At 43.4% G+C, this 20,472-nt stretch overlaps 1 protein-coding gene across 3 annotated transcripts in view; it reads left to right on the top strand.

The window, feature by feature from the left end:
• The window catches only part of dgkb (diacylglycerol kinase, beta), a 975,484-nt gene that overhangs the window by 776,428 nt on the left and 178,584 nt on the right, over nt 1–20,472 (top strand). For all 3 annotated transcript variants that reach the window (XM_041184471.1, XM_041184469.1, XM_041184470.1), the window contains one exon: nt 9,596–9,686. In XM_041184471.1, the coding sequence (XP_041040405.1) occupies nt 9,596–9,686 (91 nt within the window). The remainder of the gene's footprint in view (nt 1–9,595; nt 9,687–20,472) is intronic.

Here is a 20,472-nt window from a genome sequence, read left to right as displayed (position 1 = left end):
TGCTGGTCCCAGGTACTGGAAATGTTCCCGGCTTCCCACATAGAGCAGGAGGAGCACACCACGGCTTTGAGCTCTCCTGCCATGACTTACCCCGTTAAAATAAGTTAAACATTTTGGAAGACACTTAATATCAAATAATATCAATTACCCTAGGGCCCTTCTTCCCTGCTCCTTATTGTTACATAATATAGCCCTTACAAATAATGAACGACAGAATAAGATCTTAACAACTATAAGCATTGAAAGTAGTAAATACTTACCCGACCATACTCACGGTACTCAAAGAATCACCTCGTTCCCTCCTCACCAAACTCCCTCAGTCACCAAACTCCAACTTAAGCACTCTGCAGCCCAAAGCAGCACTCCAGTGCAGACCAGTGCAGTGCATGGCACCTCTTCAGATCCATGGCTTCCCGCTCGCATCCAGACATGATGGTCAACTGGGCCTAGCCTCTGCCAGTCAGCATCTGCTTGGCGTCTTTCTGAAGAATCTTCTCCTGAAAAGGAGAGAAGAGCATTGATTAGTCTACCCCGTATCTGGATTCCCATTGCATCCCTACCACCCCAACCAGAGTGGGACATTGCTGGGCTCCAGAGCTTCGTCACCCTGCAGCTGCTGCACACTCACACAAAGAAGCCAGGGCTGACACCCCCACCCCCCCCCCCCTTGCCCACCTGTGCCTCCATCACATTTGGCACCACAAGGTGTAACCTTGCAACACAAGGAGGCACAAGCACTTGGAATGCAAAGGCCAGCAGATAGGTTGGTGCCCTGCCACCTGGAAGCTCCCCTCCCAGCATGTTAGCAGCCTGACTTTGACATGCTTCACAGTTCCAGCACTCTGCCTAGGTGTCGATCCTTGAGTTTGCCCCCAAAGTTGTACTCTGGGTGTCAGTGTCACACATGCTGCGGGTACAGAACCCATCTCAGCACTACCCTCACAGGGTGGACTAACCGTGGGCAATATATGATGGCCCACCCAGCAAGGGAAACATGCCGTGAAGGATTCAATGCTGTAACTGCACTCAGAGTTGTGGGGGGGTGGCCTTGGGGGGAAAGGCTGGTGGCTGTATTAAGTGACCTCTGCCAGCATGGTACTCACCCTTCCTGATTGTAGGAGGTCGTTGAATCGCTTGTCGCACTGGACCCATATGCGTTGCACCATGTCATGGGAGCTAACACTCTCGGCCACCTCCTCACCAGGCATGTTTGGTCAGGTTGGGAGGCCTCCGCCTCCCGTCCCTCGGAACAAGGACCCCCCCTCCCCCACTCCCCGTCATGCTGCCACCTCCTCCAGGAGGGTAGCTAGACACTCATCGGAAAACTGAGGGGCACACTGTCCCACTGCACTACCCTCGGCCTGGCCTGCTCCACTGCCCTATCCTCCAGCCTGGTCTGCTCCACTACCCTACCCTCCGGCATGGCCTGCTCTCCAGCAGTGCTCTGGTGAACCCTTCTACTGGCCATTGTGATCAGCCTTTCCAAGGCTGCCAGTGCTTCAGTTAAACAGGCCACCGAATCACCATTGGACCCAACAGTCATTGCACCCTCAGTGCCACCTGCCTGCTATCCTCGGGAGTTGCGCATTACACTGGGTGGCCCTTAATTGGCAGCATGGACCCGGTCGCGGGCAGCGATTGGATCTGCGCCCGCTCCTGACCGGCCCGCCCGACATGGGGAAAATTCTCCGCCCAGGATATTTCCACTGCTGCTCATCGGCATTGACATCATTCACATCAGCTTCAAAAAATAAAATCTTAAACCTATTTTTCCTATTTATTTTCAGTTCTGAATAATGTATTTATCCTTTCACCGGTGCCTCAGTGACCTAATTATTCATTTTGGAAATGCACCTCGTCATTTAAAATTCAATTCTGTGTAAACTGGCTTCAATCAAAGACTCCATCATTGAAGTGACCAATTCAGTCATTGGATTTTTAAAAAATTATATTGGTCATGTGCCCAAAATCAGGTGATTTTTATCAATCCCCTGATTGATACATTATTTGTCCACTGAGGTAAGTGAATATCACTGAAGTGAATGATTCCTTTCTCCCAATATTTTGGTAACCGTTCTAAGTTTCCCCTCTTCACTTCTTACATTGTTTCCCTAAGCTGCTAACAAACACTGGGGAGTTCTAAAATAGACTCTGACACCAGCAGCCACTCAGTACATCACCCAAGTGACCACTATTCAAGTGTGAGCACTGACAGTGAATATTACCACACTATATAATGTCCACTTGCACTGCCTTTCACTATGTTATATGCCATATTTGCTCATCTTGGGCCCATTACGGCCCCATTCCTAATTTGGCTGATGACATCTTCAGAAGGCCTCGATGATGGGTGACCAAACCTGTCAGCCCATTTAGGTAATAGGCACTATTCCTGTGCAAATTTGGATCAGATACTTTGATTGCTATGTTGGTACATAACTGGTGGTCCAGCCAAATGAGGGTCAAAAACGTAAGCTTTTAATTATTTTTGTGTGGTCAAGTTCAACAGTGGTGCTTTTCTGGGTTCAGCAAAAATAATGTTGCTGCACCATGTTAACACTTTTTACGAATGGTCCTTCCCTGTTCTTTTGCACCTACCATGATTCTAGCTGGTCTGGAGCTGGTGAGCAGCAATGGGGCATACTGCCCACAGCTCACTAGCTGTATACAAACATGTATTGTCTCTCAAAATGAACAAGAGCTTCCCTCAGCACTACCCAAGCAGCCAGTTGGCACCCAACGCTGGTCAGCAGTCCAATTTAATATTTACTCCCTTGTGATTCTAAACTCTTCTTGAGTTTTCATGCCTTTTGGGTGGTCAATGTTTAACTTCCTTTACCCGCGGGTCCAATATAAGTCAGGCCAGGTCCTCAAAATTGCAACCACCTCTTTGTTTTGAGTGTCAACTTTAACCCCGAAGATAAAAATACCAGCACTGATTTTATGGACCAAATAGCATATTCCGGGGTTGTAACATTCTATGTTTTTATGTACTTCGACAAATCTGATTTTCTTCCTAACAGAAGTAACAAGGTAAAGCTTACTTGTAAGTCAGAAGGTAGAAAATATTAAACAGTGTGGCACAATGATGTTATTATTGGAAGTCAGTGTTATTGGGCTGGATTTTTGCAACTGAGGCGGATAGCTTAAGTCAGGAAATTTCCCGTCTTGCTGGACCCACCTACGACCTTAGTAAAAAGTATCCTGATATATGCAGTTTTCACTCTGAGTGGGTAGGTGCAGGATGGAGCCGGCCCAGCCCACCTTGGAAGCAGAGTGTAGGAGGTTATGGGGCCAGACAAGTGCCCAGGTTGATTAAAAGATCCGCCTCAGTTCTCTGGGGCTTTGTCCTAGTCTTTTCAGAAGCTGTTAGACCTCTAGCCCTCACCACTCACACCCTCTCACCAACCCCACAACCACCTTTCAAGAGAGGTTACCAATACTACATCAATACAGATGGCCCTGCTAAGTTCAGGTTTCTCTCCTGTGTGAATCATACACCGCCCCCTTTCCTCTACCGGTAAAAATTGGGTCTCTTGGAAATGTGGGCTGACTTCCGTATTCGGGTCCTTTCTGCCATTTTAAAGGTCTGTGAAGTCTTCCCCACTCCATTACACCAATTACATCTGTTTTTATACAAACTCCACAGTGTGGATCTGTTATGGAGTTGTAGAAATGTCTTGGCCTGTCTGACCAATTTCAAAATGTTGATGGAATGTCATTCAAACTTTAAAGGCAGGTAGATTTTTTTTTAAAATGATTCGGGAGGTATTTAACTTAAAAAAATTCTAAACTTAGGAATCTCAACGTTACTGTGGTTATTAATGTCTTAGTACATAGTCGATGGAATAGGCTATAATTGTTTCAATCTCCCCACTCCCCCAACTAGATTAAAAAGATCCATTTTAAGGACACACACACGGAGATTTTGTTTATGGATCTGTGTTCAAGCAAACTAGATTGTTCAGGCACTTTTATTATCAGGAAAATGGTACAGTGTACTGGTGCTTTCGGTTGAAGATGGTGCATATATTATGACAATTTAAGTACTATTATAATAAATATATTTCTGGTCAGTCTTTCACATGTAGTCCAAACAATTGCTGTGGAAGCCCTATTGGATCTAAATCTTTTTTATCTAATCCAGTTGTATTCCTTTTTCCTTGACCATTTTTGACCTGTAGTAAAGTAGCTTATTGAAAACTGACAAAAGAAAGAACTTGCATTTAATTTGGACTTTTCACAACATCAAAACTCCTTGAGTTGTCTCATAGTCTTTTGTTTTTGCTTTTGAGCTGTAGGCATTGGTGCTTTGTAGGAAAATGCACCAACCAATTTGAACATGGCAAGGCCCCACAAACAAAAAAATGATGAATGACCAGTGAATATGTTTTAGTGGTGCTGGGTAAGGAGTAAATGTTGAACAGGGTGTTGGAAGAATGCCTAATTCTTCTTCAAAGCAGGCTCACAGGGTTTTTTTATGTCCACTTTAACAGGCAAACGGGGCTTAGCTTACCATTCTGTGGTAAGTCTGTGTCTCCTGAGTTTATGTGCTCAGGTTCTACATTGAGTTTTGAACTCACAACATTCTGGTGCTGAGATGAAGGTGCAACCGATTGAGCTTAGCTGACAGTTAGACACTAGCTAAGTGAGAATGGTTATGACTATTACTACTACTCCGATCTCTTCTATTAAAACTATGGCTACATTTATGAAAAGAGCTTTCATCTATTTTACACCTCCTCAGTACTGCATTGAAGTGTTAGCCTAAATTATGTATTTAAGTGCAGCTTGGACCTTCTGTCCCCTGATGGCTCAGAGGCACGGGTGCTGCCCCAAGGCAAGTAACTCTAAATCAAAGCTTCATATCCTCTCTTTGCCATTAACCATTTGAATACTGAAGTACTTTCATTTAGTTTCAGAGCAGGAAGTGTGTTAATCAGATATATTTTAAATATGATGAGAGGGTTTTCTTCTTCTGAATGGAGTTCTGGTAACTTGCTCCCAAGCAGCCCTATCTATTCCAGCTCTGACCCATTTTCGTGGGTTGCAGCTTGCTTCATTTGTATGATGGGCCCATAAAAGAATTCCAACAGCAAAAGCATGCTTCCCAGTGTAAGGGCAGAGGATCTTCATGGTTTTGCAGCAGGGGAACATTACAACAGAGAAGAGACCATGAGGAAGTGCTCGAAGATCATAAGAACGGCTCCCAGCGAAGGCCTTGGATTGGATTAAAGTCTTCAACAGGTAAATCTGTGGGCTGACTGGATTGAGAATAAGCCACTACAGGGAAATTGGAGGAACAAAAGGGGTTTCTTATCACCTTCCTCATGATGATCCCAGGAAGCAGAAAAAATTGGATTGGGAAAAAGGAAAACCTGTTGGAGTCCAGGGACCTCTGTGCTGCTATTTGCACGCAATGGGCAGGGAAGAAACAACCAGTGGCAGTGCTGTCGGAGGTTGGGGATGGGAATCACAGCCAAAGTAGTGAAGTGAAGGTATGACTGATGACTTGAATTTTGTGACATTCTCCACCAAACCTCACCTTACATGTTGCAGAAGACAACAAAGCACAGCAAGAACAAAATGTGGAATGCAAAAAAAATTGCAATATAATTTAGGATAAACTCAAACAATGGGATAGACCAGTTCTTATTGTCATCTGTTTCTGGGGTGCATAATTTGCACTGAAGAAAAACAGGACTTATTCCATTCTTGAATGAGTGAAGGTTTGGTGGTCTATGTTATTGGACATGTCATTCAGACACCTGGACTAATAATCCAGAGAATTTGAGATCAAAGCTCATCCAGGGGATTTTAATATTTGAATTCGGTTTAAAAAACTGGAAACATATAAAAGCTGTCAGATTGTTGTAAAAAAAAAACAACTGGCTGATCAATGAAATAAACCTGCTTGCTATATATGTGACTCCAATCCCACTTCAATATGGTTCACCTTAAAGTCGTCTAATAAACCATTCAGTTGGACCAAACTGCTGCAAGGTGAAGGCCCATCTTCTTCAGGGCAACTAAGCAATGAATGTCAGCCTTGCTAACATAAATTATTTAAAAAGTGATTTAAATGGATTTTGCTCCAAGCAAAAATGGCACAGGCTTTATTTCTAACAAAAATTGTGATGTGTGATGGTTTTCGCCTTTCTCTTGAATCAGAATTGAACTTAAAATATCTCAACAATTTTGGGTTGGTGGTGAGGGGAAGATTTACTCTGTCTTTTGTAACAAAATTGGAAATGCTGATATGAAGAATGATTTTCCTATGCTGAATGGAGGAAATCTCTCTCTAATGTCTTCACATGGTCATAATGACACATCACTATTGTAAAGATCCCCAGTCTGTTATGTGCCAGAACTATAAGAAAGAGTTCTGAAGGTCACACCTTTTCAGGTTCTGACTTAATAAATTGTGACTGGCTGCAGAAAGGCGAGGATAGATCATTTATGCGATTAGTGATTTTAAAAACCAATAGATCTGGAGTTTGGTCATTTATAAGCTTTTGCATGACTTTAATGATTTAGACTATCTAGGGCTGAAATGTCAGAGGTAAAAAGAGCATGAATCTCGTGTTCTGTGGAAACCAATTAGGGCGATTTCAATAGTCTGTGCGAATGAAGTCTATTTGTATTCTTTGTTTTTTTAATTGCCATGAAATTTGATGGAGATCAGTCAATGATGGATGTAACTGTTCAATTGCTGAATACTTTTGCCACTCAGCAAAGCTGTGAATGCATTCTCTTACAGGGCAAATGAAAGCACCTTCAAATCTTGTCATCACAGTGGGCCCTGACTTGAGGGAGCATTGATGCCAAGAAGCATAAATCTTGCATAGCTCTGATTTATATTTTAAGTCTTATTGAATTAATAACTGCACATTCATCAGCTATTCAGTAAACTAGGAATAATTTACATGGTGCGATGATCAGGCGTCCAAGGACCTAGACAGTAAAGAAGGAACGTATACAGTGCACAAATCTGTTGTCCAGGGTCTCTTGGAACAGGAAAACAACTTGTGCAGCACTTTGATCAGGTCCCCCAAGCTACTCAAATTGGCATATGTTAATTCATGACTGTAGCTAGCCTTATGTGCGCTCATAAACTGTGAACTTAGCAGACAGTCTAAACTTGGAGTTAGAGAGAGAGTCACAGAGAAGCCTAATTCTTTCTAAACAGATGAACCAAGAGTGGATAGTAGCTAAGAGTAGGAACCCTAGCACTGAGATAATTTGACAGAATAATGGTTAAAATAGTGACTTCCTTGATCTGTGTTGTGCATCATCACACTAGGTGGTACATTTACTCACTAAGTATTCAGGAACATCCACTGATAGTTGTATCTTTGAAATATCATTGCAGCAAATTTTGACTTCCTAAAGTCTTAGTCTGTTCACAACTTGGTTTCATGATTCTATCCCTGATATAACTTCCTCAGCAAGTCCTTTGAGAATGGGAGCAAAAGGAATTTCTAGTTCTGTGGCAATTAAGACTCAAAACTGCAAACCCCAACTGTTAGACACATAGTTCACAATGCTAGATTGGATCTAGCTCAGTCAAGTTGAAAAACTGTGGTTGACTTCTACCCTACCAGTATAGGAGAGAGACCTGATTCAGTAATGTCCCTAAGGTAACCATTGACTGCCTTACCTTTCTCAACAAGATAACAAACATCCATTAGTGTTAATGGGTACTAAGTCCAGCAGCATTATCCTTCCCTTTAAGGAGCTCTAAATGTGTTTTTAAAGCCTGAATTTAGTGAAAGCGTTGACATTATTCACCCTTTGGTGTTATTGTAGCCACACTCAGCAATTAACTGAGTATTGATTGACAAAACAGACAAATGCAAAGTCACAAATTCTGTTTAAACTATTTTTTTATTTTTTAAATTGCTAATTCAGTTCACTCAGATCTATAAGCTATCAATAGCGTGATATTGTCTTCCACCTGAACTATTTTAATTTGACTGAATCTTTCCTTAGTAAGTATGACATGTGTCAGACTCCTGTGTAGTGCCCAAAGGTTAAGTAGGATGTTGCCACCCTATAACAATGGACCGATGACAAGTCTAATCTATAATACAAAGCGCTGACACTATACAATATCAACCACTCAGATGTTCAGCAGTGAGCTAAACTAGGCAGAAAACTCATTATTACTCCCCTAGGGTTACAATGCTCCCAGAGGAACCAAGAAAGCCAAAGGAAATCCATACCTACTGGCTAAACAGTAGCCAGAAGGCTGACTAGAAATATCGATTTTCTTTCTAGGTCATTTAGGTTTTAATGGTGGAACAATGCTGAGTTGCTGTGTACTTTGCTGCCAGAATTGACTAAGTACCTAACCCATTTTTTTACAGGCTTTGGACAGCAAGCAACATAAATTATTTCCTTACCTGCACATGCTATCTGAACCTGCACATGCTATCTGTATATGATCCTGCCATATGAATATGTTGGCAGGGTCTTAGAAATAGAAACTCTGATATGCATTTAGTTTAATAGAAAAATTTGCATCTTCAAGCAATTTATGTTATGAAAAACATGCGTTTGAAATAGAATTTACAAAAGAAACTATAGTTGTTGAATTGAAGCATTTAAATTGATTTTAGGCAATTCACGAAAGGAGATTCTAAGATGGAGATAAATGAACAAGCATCTGCTTCAACTTACCAGAAAATCAACTTCAGTCCATTTGTTCATATAGGCAGTACAGTTTCACACTCACTATTGCTAAGAACATTGTGAGCTTGTGTGGTGCATCACTGAATGTTGAAATGCAAAATCCCAAACTGACATTTGCAGTTTCAGTATCCATTTCTGGTGTTGAGTTTTATTCGGTGTATCTCCCTTCCCCACCTTCATGAGAGATCTTACTTGGAGCCAGTTTTCAGCACCAAAAAAAACCAGTTTATTACATCAAAAGGGGAATGTAATGGTTTTGATTTCATTAATGCGCTGGAAGTGACAGTAAGAGTAATGATGCATGAACATCTACATGTAGGACACGAATATTGCATACATTGAATATATTAGAGAAATAAAACTTGTGTGTGTGGTTTATAAAATACAATAAGTTACCCTTAGCCTATTTACATGGTATGTTCACATGATAAGATGGCATCCATGGTCTGCTAGTGAAGCTGCTATCTGTAAAGTTTTCCAGTGCTATGATGTCTTTTCTCAAGACCATTTTTGGCCTATTTTGCTGAGTTTGAATTTGCAACTCCAATTTCAGGAGGCTAGACAAGCCTCCTAACACTGCTGTCCCTTCTTTATGTTCACACTTGACGCGGTTCTTCAGAAGACTTTGAGCAGTAGAGGTGGCAAAGCTGGTGGCAATTCATAAAACCCAAGGAGGGCTGGAGTGCAACAAGGTCAGTTGATGCTTTATATTTCTTGGCACAGTTGATGTGCCAGAAGTATGATGTGTGTGCTGTCAGCTGCATTTCAATAACCAAAAGTACCTTAATGCTGGATGTTCCAGATTGATTATTGGCCAACTTTTTTTGATCAGTGCTTACCCAAAGCATTTCTTCCTAAAAACTAGTTACATGAAGTAATCTGCTGTGTCCATTTCTTTTAGAATGAAGAACAAATTCTGGTATTTTGAATTTGGGACATCTGAAACGTTCTCTGCCACATGCAAGAGACTACATGAATACGTAGAGATTGAGGTAAGATGAATCGATAACTAGAAAATGTGGTACAAGATTAATTGCCCCTTAACTTTTCCTGTTGCTCTAGGTGATCAGGTTTTAGGTAAAGTTCTGTTGAAGGGTCATGAGGACTCGAAATGTCAACTGTACTCTTCTCCGCTGATGCTGCCAGACCTGCTGAGTTTTTCCAAGTATTTCTGTTTCTGTTTTTGTTTTAGGTAGAAATGAGCATTACCATTTAGTGTATAATACCTATTCTATTAACACTGCTTCACAGGACCTTTTCATTCAGAATCCAGGGGCTTGAAATCAGACTTGGTGGTGCCCATTGTTTGGGCACTACAGGTGTAGCGTGGGACTAAGTTGGTGCTGCTGTGTGGGCACACTCTTCTGCCATGCTTCACACCAGATACCATTTTGGTTCAGGGAATTAGTGTGCGTGCAGCAGTATGCAGAGCAGGTAGATCATGAGGTCAATCAGTGTGCAACATGGATTTGACACTGCTGGTGATATTTGCTGGTCACCCCAGGTGACAACCTTGCTTAATCTCACACAGCTGAACATGCTTTAAGTAGCAGGAAGGAATCCCACCAGTATTACTTAAAGGGTTCAACAACTACTTACAGTTTAGATGCTGGCTGATTTCTTCTGGCTGTTGGTGCAACTCTACAAGGGTTTAATTTTTTCCATAGCTCTTAAAAGTTGCAAAAGTCTACAGAAAGTGATGTGGCAGTTGCTAAAGGAGTTTTTCCTGACTTTGAGGCATGTGTAAAAGCCAACTGCTGCCCAACACGGTGCACCAGTAGACCCTTCCCCTGGAATAGATCAACACTGGGAGAATGAGCAGAGCCCAAGCAGAGTAGGCCAAGCTGCTAGAGAAGGGAAGGGGAGGAAAAAGAAGGGAGATGGCAAGCTTTCAGTTCAGGCTGTAAGTGAAGACGATATCTGATATCAGTAAATGCAACCCGAATTCCCCAATCGATAACAGTCCCACATTCCTTACCTTCTCACAGTTACTTCTCAGGGATAGAATGTAATTGTTTTCACACAACCCATAATCAGTAAGTTCTGTCTGGAAAGAGGCAAGTATTTTCATACCCCTGGTTTGTGTATTATAGTTAAATAATTCAGCAGCAAGCTTTCATGAGTTTAAAATAAAGAAGGTTATTTATTATCATACACTTGTCCCTAATTAATGCAATGTCACACAGTCAGTCTCATGTATGCATACACACACATACACACACACACACACACACACACACACACACACACGTACAAATTGGATGCAGATAATGGTACTGCACTTTCACAGATTACAGTTAATTTAGTCTCCGATTTACGATTTCCAATCTGCACATAGCAGGCGCATGGTTTCTTGAATGGGTTTGATGATTTAAAGTTGAAATGAGGGTTTTGTACAGTGAAGGGTTCACAGCAGATTGCAAAGTCTCTTGTAGTCAAATATTTAGGAGGTTGGTTCTCAAGTGAACTTTGTAACTGGGACAGGTTAAGCACTTCAGCTGCTTGTTAACTTGCAGCTAGTTTCAGAGCTTGCTCCTCAGACTAGCTGATGACTGATGGATCCGCTGGGCCCTGGGGTAACAAGGGTATGTTCCCTGAAACCATCTTCGATTATATGGCCACTGAGTTAACACTTCTGAGGCCCACCCTGCCTAGTTTAGATGGGGGACACCATTGTGATACAGTGAATAGTTGATAGTGGCTATTGAGTTTCAAACTATTGTACTGTATGAAACATGGATCTAGGCAGTCGGGAAACTCCGTAGGGCAGAATTTTGCTGTTGGCGAGCAGGGGGCGGGGCCCGCTCACTGACGCATAAAATGACGCGGGATGACATCGGGCAGAACCTCCGATGTTATCCCGCCCCATTTAAATTTTCAGGAAGGCGGGGGCATAGCAAAATCAGCTGCGCGCCTGCCGACCTGTCAATGGCCAATTGAGGCCATTGACAGGATCATTTAACCAATTAAAAGACCTGCCCGTCCAACCTTAAAGTTGGCGGAGAGGCCAGGAGCCCCAACGGCAACTAGAAAAAACATGAAACCTCATCCAGTTTCATGCAGGGTTTTAAAAAGTTTAATAAAGCTATAGTGTAAATTATGAACATGTCCCATCTGTGACATTGTCACACGAGTGGAACATGTAGGGATTTTTCTTTCTATTTTTAATCTTTTTCAAAGTGGAAGCGATCTCCCTGAGGCTGCACTTTGCCTCAGGGAGATGTGCGCTCTTCCATGCACATGCGCGAAAGAGCTCACTCTCGCTTTCGGGGAATCCCCCACCGCCCACACAGGAAGCGCTGGGTGGGCCTTACTTGGCCCACCCATGTAAAATAGCAGTGCGGCCTGCTTCTCTGGCGGGGATCAGCTCTCCGCCCGCTGGAGATTGGGTCGGGCCCACCCGACATGCATAAAATTCTGCCCACAGTCTTTAGGTGTTGACCTATCCTTAAACAATGAGATGTGTGAATTCCTCAAATGGCTGTGAGGTACACTCACCTATGTGTACATTTAATTAGGTATTTGCATGAGATTTGATATTTTCTGTAGGTTCAAATGCTAATAATCACGTGGTTTGCAGCAGTCATCCTAGCAGCTTATTTGTGTCCAATTTTTTTAAGTGCAGACTGAAAACTTCAAATCTCTTCATTTACCTAAAAATGCAAATTCCCTTCATACCTTACATGCTAAGCCAACATCCATATTTATTCATTAGCATGTCGAGCACCTAGATTCTTTTGATGATTTAAAGCTTGCAGTCTACTTGACTACAAAATGTAATTAAATCACACACAGATCCAACCATACTTACCTCCATAAACTACTTCACAATAAAATCAGAAAAATATTATGAGAATTATTATACTTTCATCACACGATTAAAAACAAGAAAATATTTGTCACTCAATGCAAAATATAATTGTTTCTGTTAACAAACCCCACTTTAGTGGATAGAAACAGCACACTATTGCAGGTGAATTGGTTGATGCTAATTTACTGCAAGGTATTGCCATTTTTAAACTTGGAAGTGAAACCGGAGCCATGGGCCAATAGAATAGACCATCGTTAGTTCAAGATATTCTCATTTATATATACGATTGTTATTTGCGGTGCTTTTGAGGTTCAAGTCTTTTGGATGTTACTGTCCAGATATTGCACTGGGCCAGGTTCAAAGAAGTGGAGCTGGTTGCATAATATGAATGACCAAGTTGTGTGTAATTGTTTGACAAAGCCATGGTTGTAAAATGTATCATACTGAAATCTAAGCTTTTGATGGGTTCATAAATAGAGGCATAGAATACAAAAGCCAAATTTTGATAAACCTGTATAAAACAGTTCGGACCCACCTTGACTATAGTTCCCAATTCGGGGCACCTGAAGGAAGTGCAGGGGGTGGGGCTAAAAGCTCGGGGCCAATAATTGGCCCAGAAACAACAGAGGTTCTGGGGCCCATGATTTCTCCCCCTGGCCCTGCCTTTCTCTGTGCCTCGAGAGCTGTGCCAGGAGAGATGGTAACCTAGTGGCAATGTCACTGGACAAATAATCTGGAGGTCCAGGTTAATGCTGTGGAGGCACAGGCTCAAAACCCACCATGGTAGCTGATGAAATTTAACTTCAATTAATAATTCTGGAATCGAAAGCTAGTTTCAGTAATGGTGCCTTGAAGCTATTGTCAATTGTTGTAAAAACCTATCTGGTTCATGGATGTCCTTTAAGGAAGGAAATCTGCTGACCTTACCAGGTCTGGCCTACATGTGACTCCAGACCCACAACAATGTGGTTAACTCCTAACCACCCTCTGAACCGGTCTAGCAAGCCACTCAGCTCCAAGAAACTGCACTTGATTGGAGGGGAAAAACACAGTGAAACTATCTAAGCTTTCCCCTCCCATCAAGTATTGTTTCTGGCATTGGCGGGACTCAGACCCAGGTAGCCAATGAATCCAAGAGGGTGGGTGTAGGAGAGGAGCTGGGAGAGCTTGGGGTATGGGGGGAAAGGAGCTGGGAGAACTTAGGGTAGGGGGGAGAGGAGCTGGGTTGCATCGATACATGAGGGTTAGACCCCAGCAGGCTTTTAAGAACCAAGTTTATAACATTTTTTAAAAGTGTCATAACTGTTTTAAAATATTTAACTCATTAAAAAGGACTGATCTTAAGGCACATTTCTTCAGCTTGTGACATCAATAAGAGGTATGTATGGCTTTGCTGGCAGTACACCATGCTGGAAGACTCACTGCTCGCCTCAACACTGGGTCCCCAGAGGAGGCTGCCTCTGCAGCCTACAAACCAGCTAAGTATGGTCTTTCATGCAGTCAGCGGCAGATACCATTGCTTTGCTGCTGACAGGAAAATCCAGGCCAAAGGAAATGCTGAGATGAACTTCAAAAATATAAATGAATCAAAACCAATATTAATGAAGCTAATAGCCTTTAGAACAATTTTGAGATTTTCTAATGTTAAAGTAATTGATATCAAAAATATGATAATTCATGTGATAAAATTATATAGAGATTACGCAGGTCAGTCTAAGGGGCAAAACGGAATATGATTAATTTACATTCCACATACTTAATAGAGCTGGATAAAATGTTTTCAAATATTAGTTAGAAAATTGTAACTTTAAAAGAGACTGCATTAAATGTGTTGGCCGGAATCACCTGTTCTGGAGCAGATTTGTCCCTGATTTGCACTAATTGCAGTAGTGGGCAGGAAAAGGGACCTTTTACCCGCTGGCCGCAATGGCATCTTTTCACACCATATCGGCCCAATCTCAGCTCATTAATAATGCATTCCTGGGAAACGTGCCATTTTGATGGCAGGCTGGATCTCATTCGCCCACCATGCCATCACCTCGCTGCTTCAAAGTGCTGGTCACCATTTTTAAGGTACCGCGAGGCAAACACCTCTCAGTGCTTCCAGACAAGGACTGCTGCAAAGAAGACATGGCCCTGAAAGGCAAGAAGACTGCAGCCCCCAGAGTTAATGACGCATTCCTCAATCACCTTTTGGACACAGTGGAGGCCTGCTGTGATGTCCTCTATCCCAGCTCTGGCCACAGGAGGGGCAGCAACGTCACCAACCCAGAATGGAAGGTGACGGCAGCAGTGGTCAGCTGTCCCCAAGAGGACAGCTACCCAGGGTGGAAAAAGGATGAATGATCTCCTTCATTCCGCTAGGGTAAGTCACTCTTCTCATCACACACAACTCACGCTCACAAACCTATCACACATTCACAGGACCCTCACTGCCACCACAAGGGACACCACTATTCACTCACACACACTTTCATTGCCCTCATCCTGTCCATGGGACCACTCACCGCCCACACAGACCAGGCATACTTATCATCTGGCCTGGCAGGCATCCTGCTTACACACTCTCCATCTCCATTCATGCAGGAAAAGCTAACATATAGCAAGAGGAAGAGGAGACAGACTGATGGAAGAATGCCTGAAATATAGGTCCTCAGGACTTTAAAACTTGAGCCATCCAGCTGGCTGGCATGCATCCGGATTGTTCCTGTGCTGAGGCTGAGGTCAGCGGTGCTCTACCAAGTGAGGATCCAGCAGTGCAACATCCATCAGACAGACATGCTGTGAGTAATGTGTCCTGTTTCACAGGCCACTGCCATGCACTAATTATCTCTCCCTGCTTTTGCAGGTACATCTCGGAAACAGCCAATGGAGTCCATGACCTAGGGGCATCAATCAAGCCGCGAAGAAGAGAAATCTGAAGGCTGCTTCATTGAAGTCCTGTCACAGCGCCCACCCACACCCTCCACCAGTGCAGAGACACACACCTCGGCGAGACCTACCTTTAGCGTAGCCTTGAGATCACAATCTGGTGAGCACATTGCACTTTCTGATCCACAGCAGACAGAGGCAGGGACTTCCCAGGACCTCGGCACCCATAGGACTGCTGGAGGCCAGAAATTTGCTGAGTTCAAGTCAGATGATGAGCCTCTGAACTTGGTCATGTTACTGTTGCTGGAGCTACAAAGGCAAGCTCGGGAACATCAGGAAGGGGTGTCCGCTGCACTCCTCAGATTGCAAGGCACAATGGAGTTCGTCTTCAGCCTGAGGTGATAGCACCGGCACACCAATGCACAGTGGTCAACTGGCAGGCTGGCGGCTGCCATGGAGACCATGGTCCAGGACATCAGTCCTGCACCACTGCACAGGATGTAATCCTTTGCTGATACCATTGTTGGCCTCCAAAGCTGCATACACAAGAGGGCTCCAGAGCGGCTTGATCTCACTCCAGCTACCCCTTTCCTCATGGAGTCAGCAAGGGGCCATTGGGCACCTACAGAGAGGAGGATCAGCAGGGGCATACTCCGGGGCCATCTACCCGGGTGACTCCAGGAGTGTCCAGCCCATCCGAATCCCCTCTCCTTGTGACCCAGCAGCTCCAGCTCCACAGGCCAAGGAGGGTGCCGCTGCCACACGGTAGGGCCTCGAAAGCAGGCTGGGGCCCTCCAGGTCTCAACCATCCGGAGGACACCCGCCAAGGTCATCATGGGGCATTATGGTCAACAGGCTGCATCCACCTCCGCTGTAGCTGTCTGGGGAGCACTAAGACATAGCGGCAGGTTTAGGAATGTTAAGAGATGCAGTTGCACAGCCTTGGCACAGGTGTTAATCACTTGTACATAATTTGCACTGTTGTAAATAAACTCTCAGTAATGTCACCCTGTCTATAGCTCCTTGTTATGATGAGCAGTGTTCGTGTCACTCAGATGTGAAACTTTGGTTTCTGCACAAGATAAAGGCAGGTGTCTCAGTCCAGGGTCTCTTCCCTGTGCTTTGTGCAGCCTTCAGGCCAAAGTGATGGTCCAGCTTCACACTTCCTAGACACATCAGTGATGCCTGCACCTCGATGGTGCTTGTCATTGCTGCCAGAATGTCGTGGGCAGGCATCCCAGAGTTCCGGCATTCTCTCTGTGTGCTCTCAACACCTTTAAGGTGGGACCGACCCCTATTTTATCAGCACCTGTGACCAGTGACGCTGAGTTCCTGAAAGGGGCAGGTGCTGAAGGCTGACAAAGGATCAGGTGCATTTAAAGTTTCATGGCTGTGTCTCCATGATATGACCCTGATAACAGAGCACAAGTGAGCTGCCCTCAGCCAGACAGGAGTCAGACATTCACAGAGGCTATGTGAAGATCTACGGAGTGTCCTCAGTGCATGTCGTCATCATCCTCCTGGAATCGAGCCATTATTAGGACCTTCGCTGCGTTTCCATGACTAGAGTCTTATCACAGAGGGAATGTGTGCTGCCGTCAGCCATCATGTTGATGTGCTTGGATGATCGGGTGGGGGGGATGATTCCAACGAGCTTGGCTTATATGATACGCAGATGTATTACAATAAGGTTCCCGATGTCCGGCGGTGGGAAATGCAGTCTGCCATTGATGAGCAGAGTGGACGATTGCAAACTGGTTTCACGACATTGTGAAACCAATTTTTGGCCTTGGCACCTTATTGTCCACTCACGTCGTCGAACATGCCCTGTGCCAGCTAGCACAGACAATTCCGTCCCTGGAGTCTAAGTTTGGTGGTGGGAGTGGAAGTAATAGCGATTTCCACTGGTGGAGTGGGATGTCTGATGACACGCAATCTAGCACTATTCAGCTCATTACAAATACATCCACGAGGAGCTCACTGATTCTCACAACGGGGACAGGCAGGGATTTGCCATCCCCAATGCTATTTCATTAGTTCGAAGCTCTGGGTACCATTTTTAAAGGGCACCCAGAGAGCCTATACTACCCCTTCTGCTTTTACCCGGCCACTTCTCCACCGTTCCCCACTGACCCTTCTTCCCCTCGTTGGTCAGCTTCCATGCACTGCCACCACACACTCTCAAGCATAGGCTGCCTGGCATTTACCAATGGTCCCCAACGAGGACAATGCAGCAGCAATTCACTGCTAATCATGGAAGAAGGCAGCCTCTACAGGTGCACACCACTTACGTGCAGTCTTGAATGTGAACCTTCTAATTTCTTGCTGTTGGCGGGCTTAATTTGGAATAGGAGCTTAATTTCAGTGAGCTGGCCTTTTAATGAGCATGCATGACATGCTAATTTATGTAAAAGAGCTTCCCAATGAATAACGAAACGGGCCTCTTCACCCAGACAGAAATTCGGCCCAAGGCATTCAGTAAAGATAGGGAAGGGAAAAAATGAGGAAGGGAGGAGAATATTACAGTGCTGGAGAGAGAGGATGTATTCTATAGGCCACTCTAGTGCGATAGATATAGTGGAACAAAATCATGAAGTGGCTCGGCAGAGTAAATGAGGAGAAACCACCCCCATTGATGGAAGAGTTGAAAACTAGAGGACACAGAATTAAGGAGATTGGCAAAAGAACCAAAGGCAATATGAAGAAAATTTATTTTTACACAGTGACATCTGGAATGCACCGCCTGAAAGAGTAGCGCAGGCAGATTCAATTGTGGCTTTCAAGAGAAAAATGGGTAACTACCTGAAGGGAAAACATATCTGGGTTACAGGGAAAAGGCTCGGGCGTGAGACTAGCTAAAATGCTTTTGCAGTTAGCCAGCAGGGACTGGCCGAAGGGCCTTCTGTGATGTAACCATTCTGTGACACAGTTAACTTAATTTGGCTGCGGTGGTGGTGCCACAAAACTTTTCCCTACACTCCACAGCATTTGAGGGCTTTATATCCTGCAGCTGCCTCAAATTCTGCCTTTTGCCCAGGTATTTCTCAGTCTACACTGTGCCACTTTTCCTCCCCATGCCTCTTGATCTTCCAGCTCCCTCTCTATCCCTGCTTTAGAAGCATTGTCTATACTTGCTCTATGTATTTAAATTTGCTGATTCTGCAATTTAAGACTGTGTTGGTGCTATGACCTGGAGGTGTGTGCAATTTTGGGTACATTCTATCCAATTTGCAAGTAACATTTTACAAAGAAAGATCAAACCCAAATGTTTCTGCAAGACACAAGACACTGGGGCAGATTTTAATTTTTTGCACTGAAACATCAGTAATTGTCCAGGTGAATCACATAGAGAAAATCAGGCATAACAGAGGTTGCCTGATTTATTTCTCAATTTATTTAAATTGACCAAAAATCAGACAGGCTCCATTATTGGAGGTGATGCTGTGATGACCCATGTGCTGGGCAAAGCCTGCATTTTCTTAGTACTATCTCCCTTGAAGACCACAGTGGGCTGGGGTGTATTCTGAAAGAGAGTTAATTGGTTTCCTGATTGTGACATAATTGGGTTCCAAGAAGTTCCCATGTGACCTCAGGTTGCCATGGTGTTGAACAGCTAAAAAACAAAGGACCAATAGAAAATGAATTGCAGTGGGGTTGGGCCACACTGTTTTCTGTTTGGCAATTCAGAACACACTGAGAATTTGTGTAAAGCAGAAACAAGCAAGGTTCTCTCCAAATGGAACAGTTTTCTGTTTGGCAATCTTCGAACAGATCCTGGTATTGAAGCAGGTCTCTGAGAATAGAGTAGAGACTGTGTTATTCTGCCTGTTATACACTTGGAAATAGCAGAGAGCTAAAGACAGGAAGGGAAATGGGTTCTGGATTGGATGAGACCCATTGCTGCTGTTTCAGTGTTGCTAGAATATGCCAAACTATCTAGAGATTTAGGAGAAAGGAGTGTCTGCAGATTTTGTGCCACCAGGGCCGTTGTGACCCCAATGAGAGGGGGTTCATAGACTTGCACCTTATCAATGGTAACCATGTTCTGGGACTTCGGGTGGAATATGGCTGCTGGTGAAGATGACTCAAGGGCTGAAATTATTAAGTATAAAGTGAGAGACCATACATGGTGGAGACTGAGTTGGAAAGGCTATGAGATTGCATGTGTTCCACATATGTGCTGGAAGGTATGTGAGTGCTTGTAACTCCATGAAGCATATCTTTGTTGTATCAACAATTTAAAGTGAAATTTACCTTTTTATTTGAAATATCTTTCATCTTTCAATTAATGTTTGAAATATGTTGATTTTATGTAGTTTGTTACAGTACAAGTTTTAAAAAGTGAAATTTTGTCCAGCAATTTTCCTTCCATTGGGGTTATGGGAATTCCTTCCTTGTTAAAAAGTTACTGGTCTCAACAGGGATTTTCTGGCCTGATTTTTGTTTTTGCTTTCCAATCAACCTACTATTTTTGCCCATGTGGGGAAGAGGAAAATGTACCCCTCCATCTTCCTGAAAGTGGTGTGCAAGCCTTTTACTTTTAATTTGTTTGTGTACATTTTTCTGAATTAATTTAAAGAAAATGTGCCTATTTTGAATGCTGAGGAAACCTCAAAGGAATAACCCAGTTAGTTTCCAGGTGCCACCAGAGACTACTAAAACGCAATGCTTTAAAAGATTTTAAATACAATTTACGAAACCACACAACCAATGAAGCCATTTCAACATTTATTATCACTTCAGAGTGGCAGAAGTAGCAAAGCAATGGGGACAACTATTACTATGGAAAAGTGTTATTTCTTATCAGTGAGTGGAAAATGCCTGCAGCAACCAACAACAAATTGTCATCCAGAAATTCTAAAGAGCGTGTCGAAGGGAAATCTAGAAAGGTAAAGCAGGCTTTGACAAATGTGAATGTGTGTATTTCCAATATACTCCTAATAAATGCTATAAAAATATTGCTTCTTTTAACTGTAATAAAGCAGTGATGCATTTAGAATTTTTTTAATCCAGTAAAGTAGATTTTAAGAAACCAAGGCTTAGTCAAATAATTACAGCAGAAAATTACCTGCTGAGTTCAATACTGGGTGTTAATG

The sequence above is a fragment of the Carcharodon carcharias genome, chromosome 3 (assembly GCF_017639515.1).
Source record: "Carcharodon carcharias isolate sCarCar2 chromosome 3, sCarCar2.pri, whole genome shotgun sequence".
In the NCBI taxonomy this organism is placed as follows: domain Eukaryota; kingdom Metazoa; phylum Chordata; class Chondrichthyes; order Lamniformes; family Lamnidae; genus Carcharodon; species Carcharodon carcharias.
Note: the sequence above shows the minus strand (reverse complement) of the source record. Positions and strands in the feature narration are given on the sequence as shown.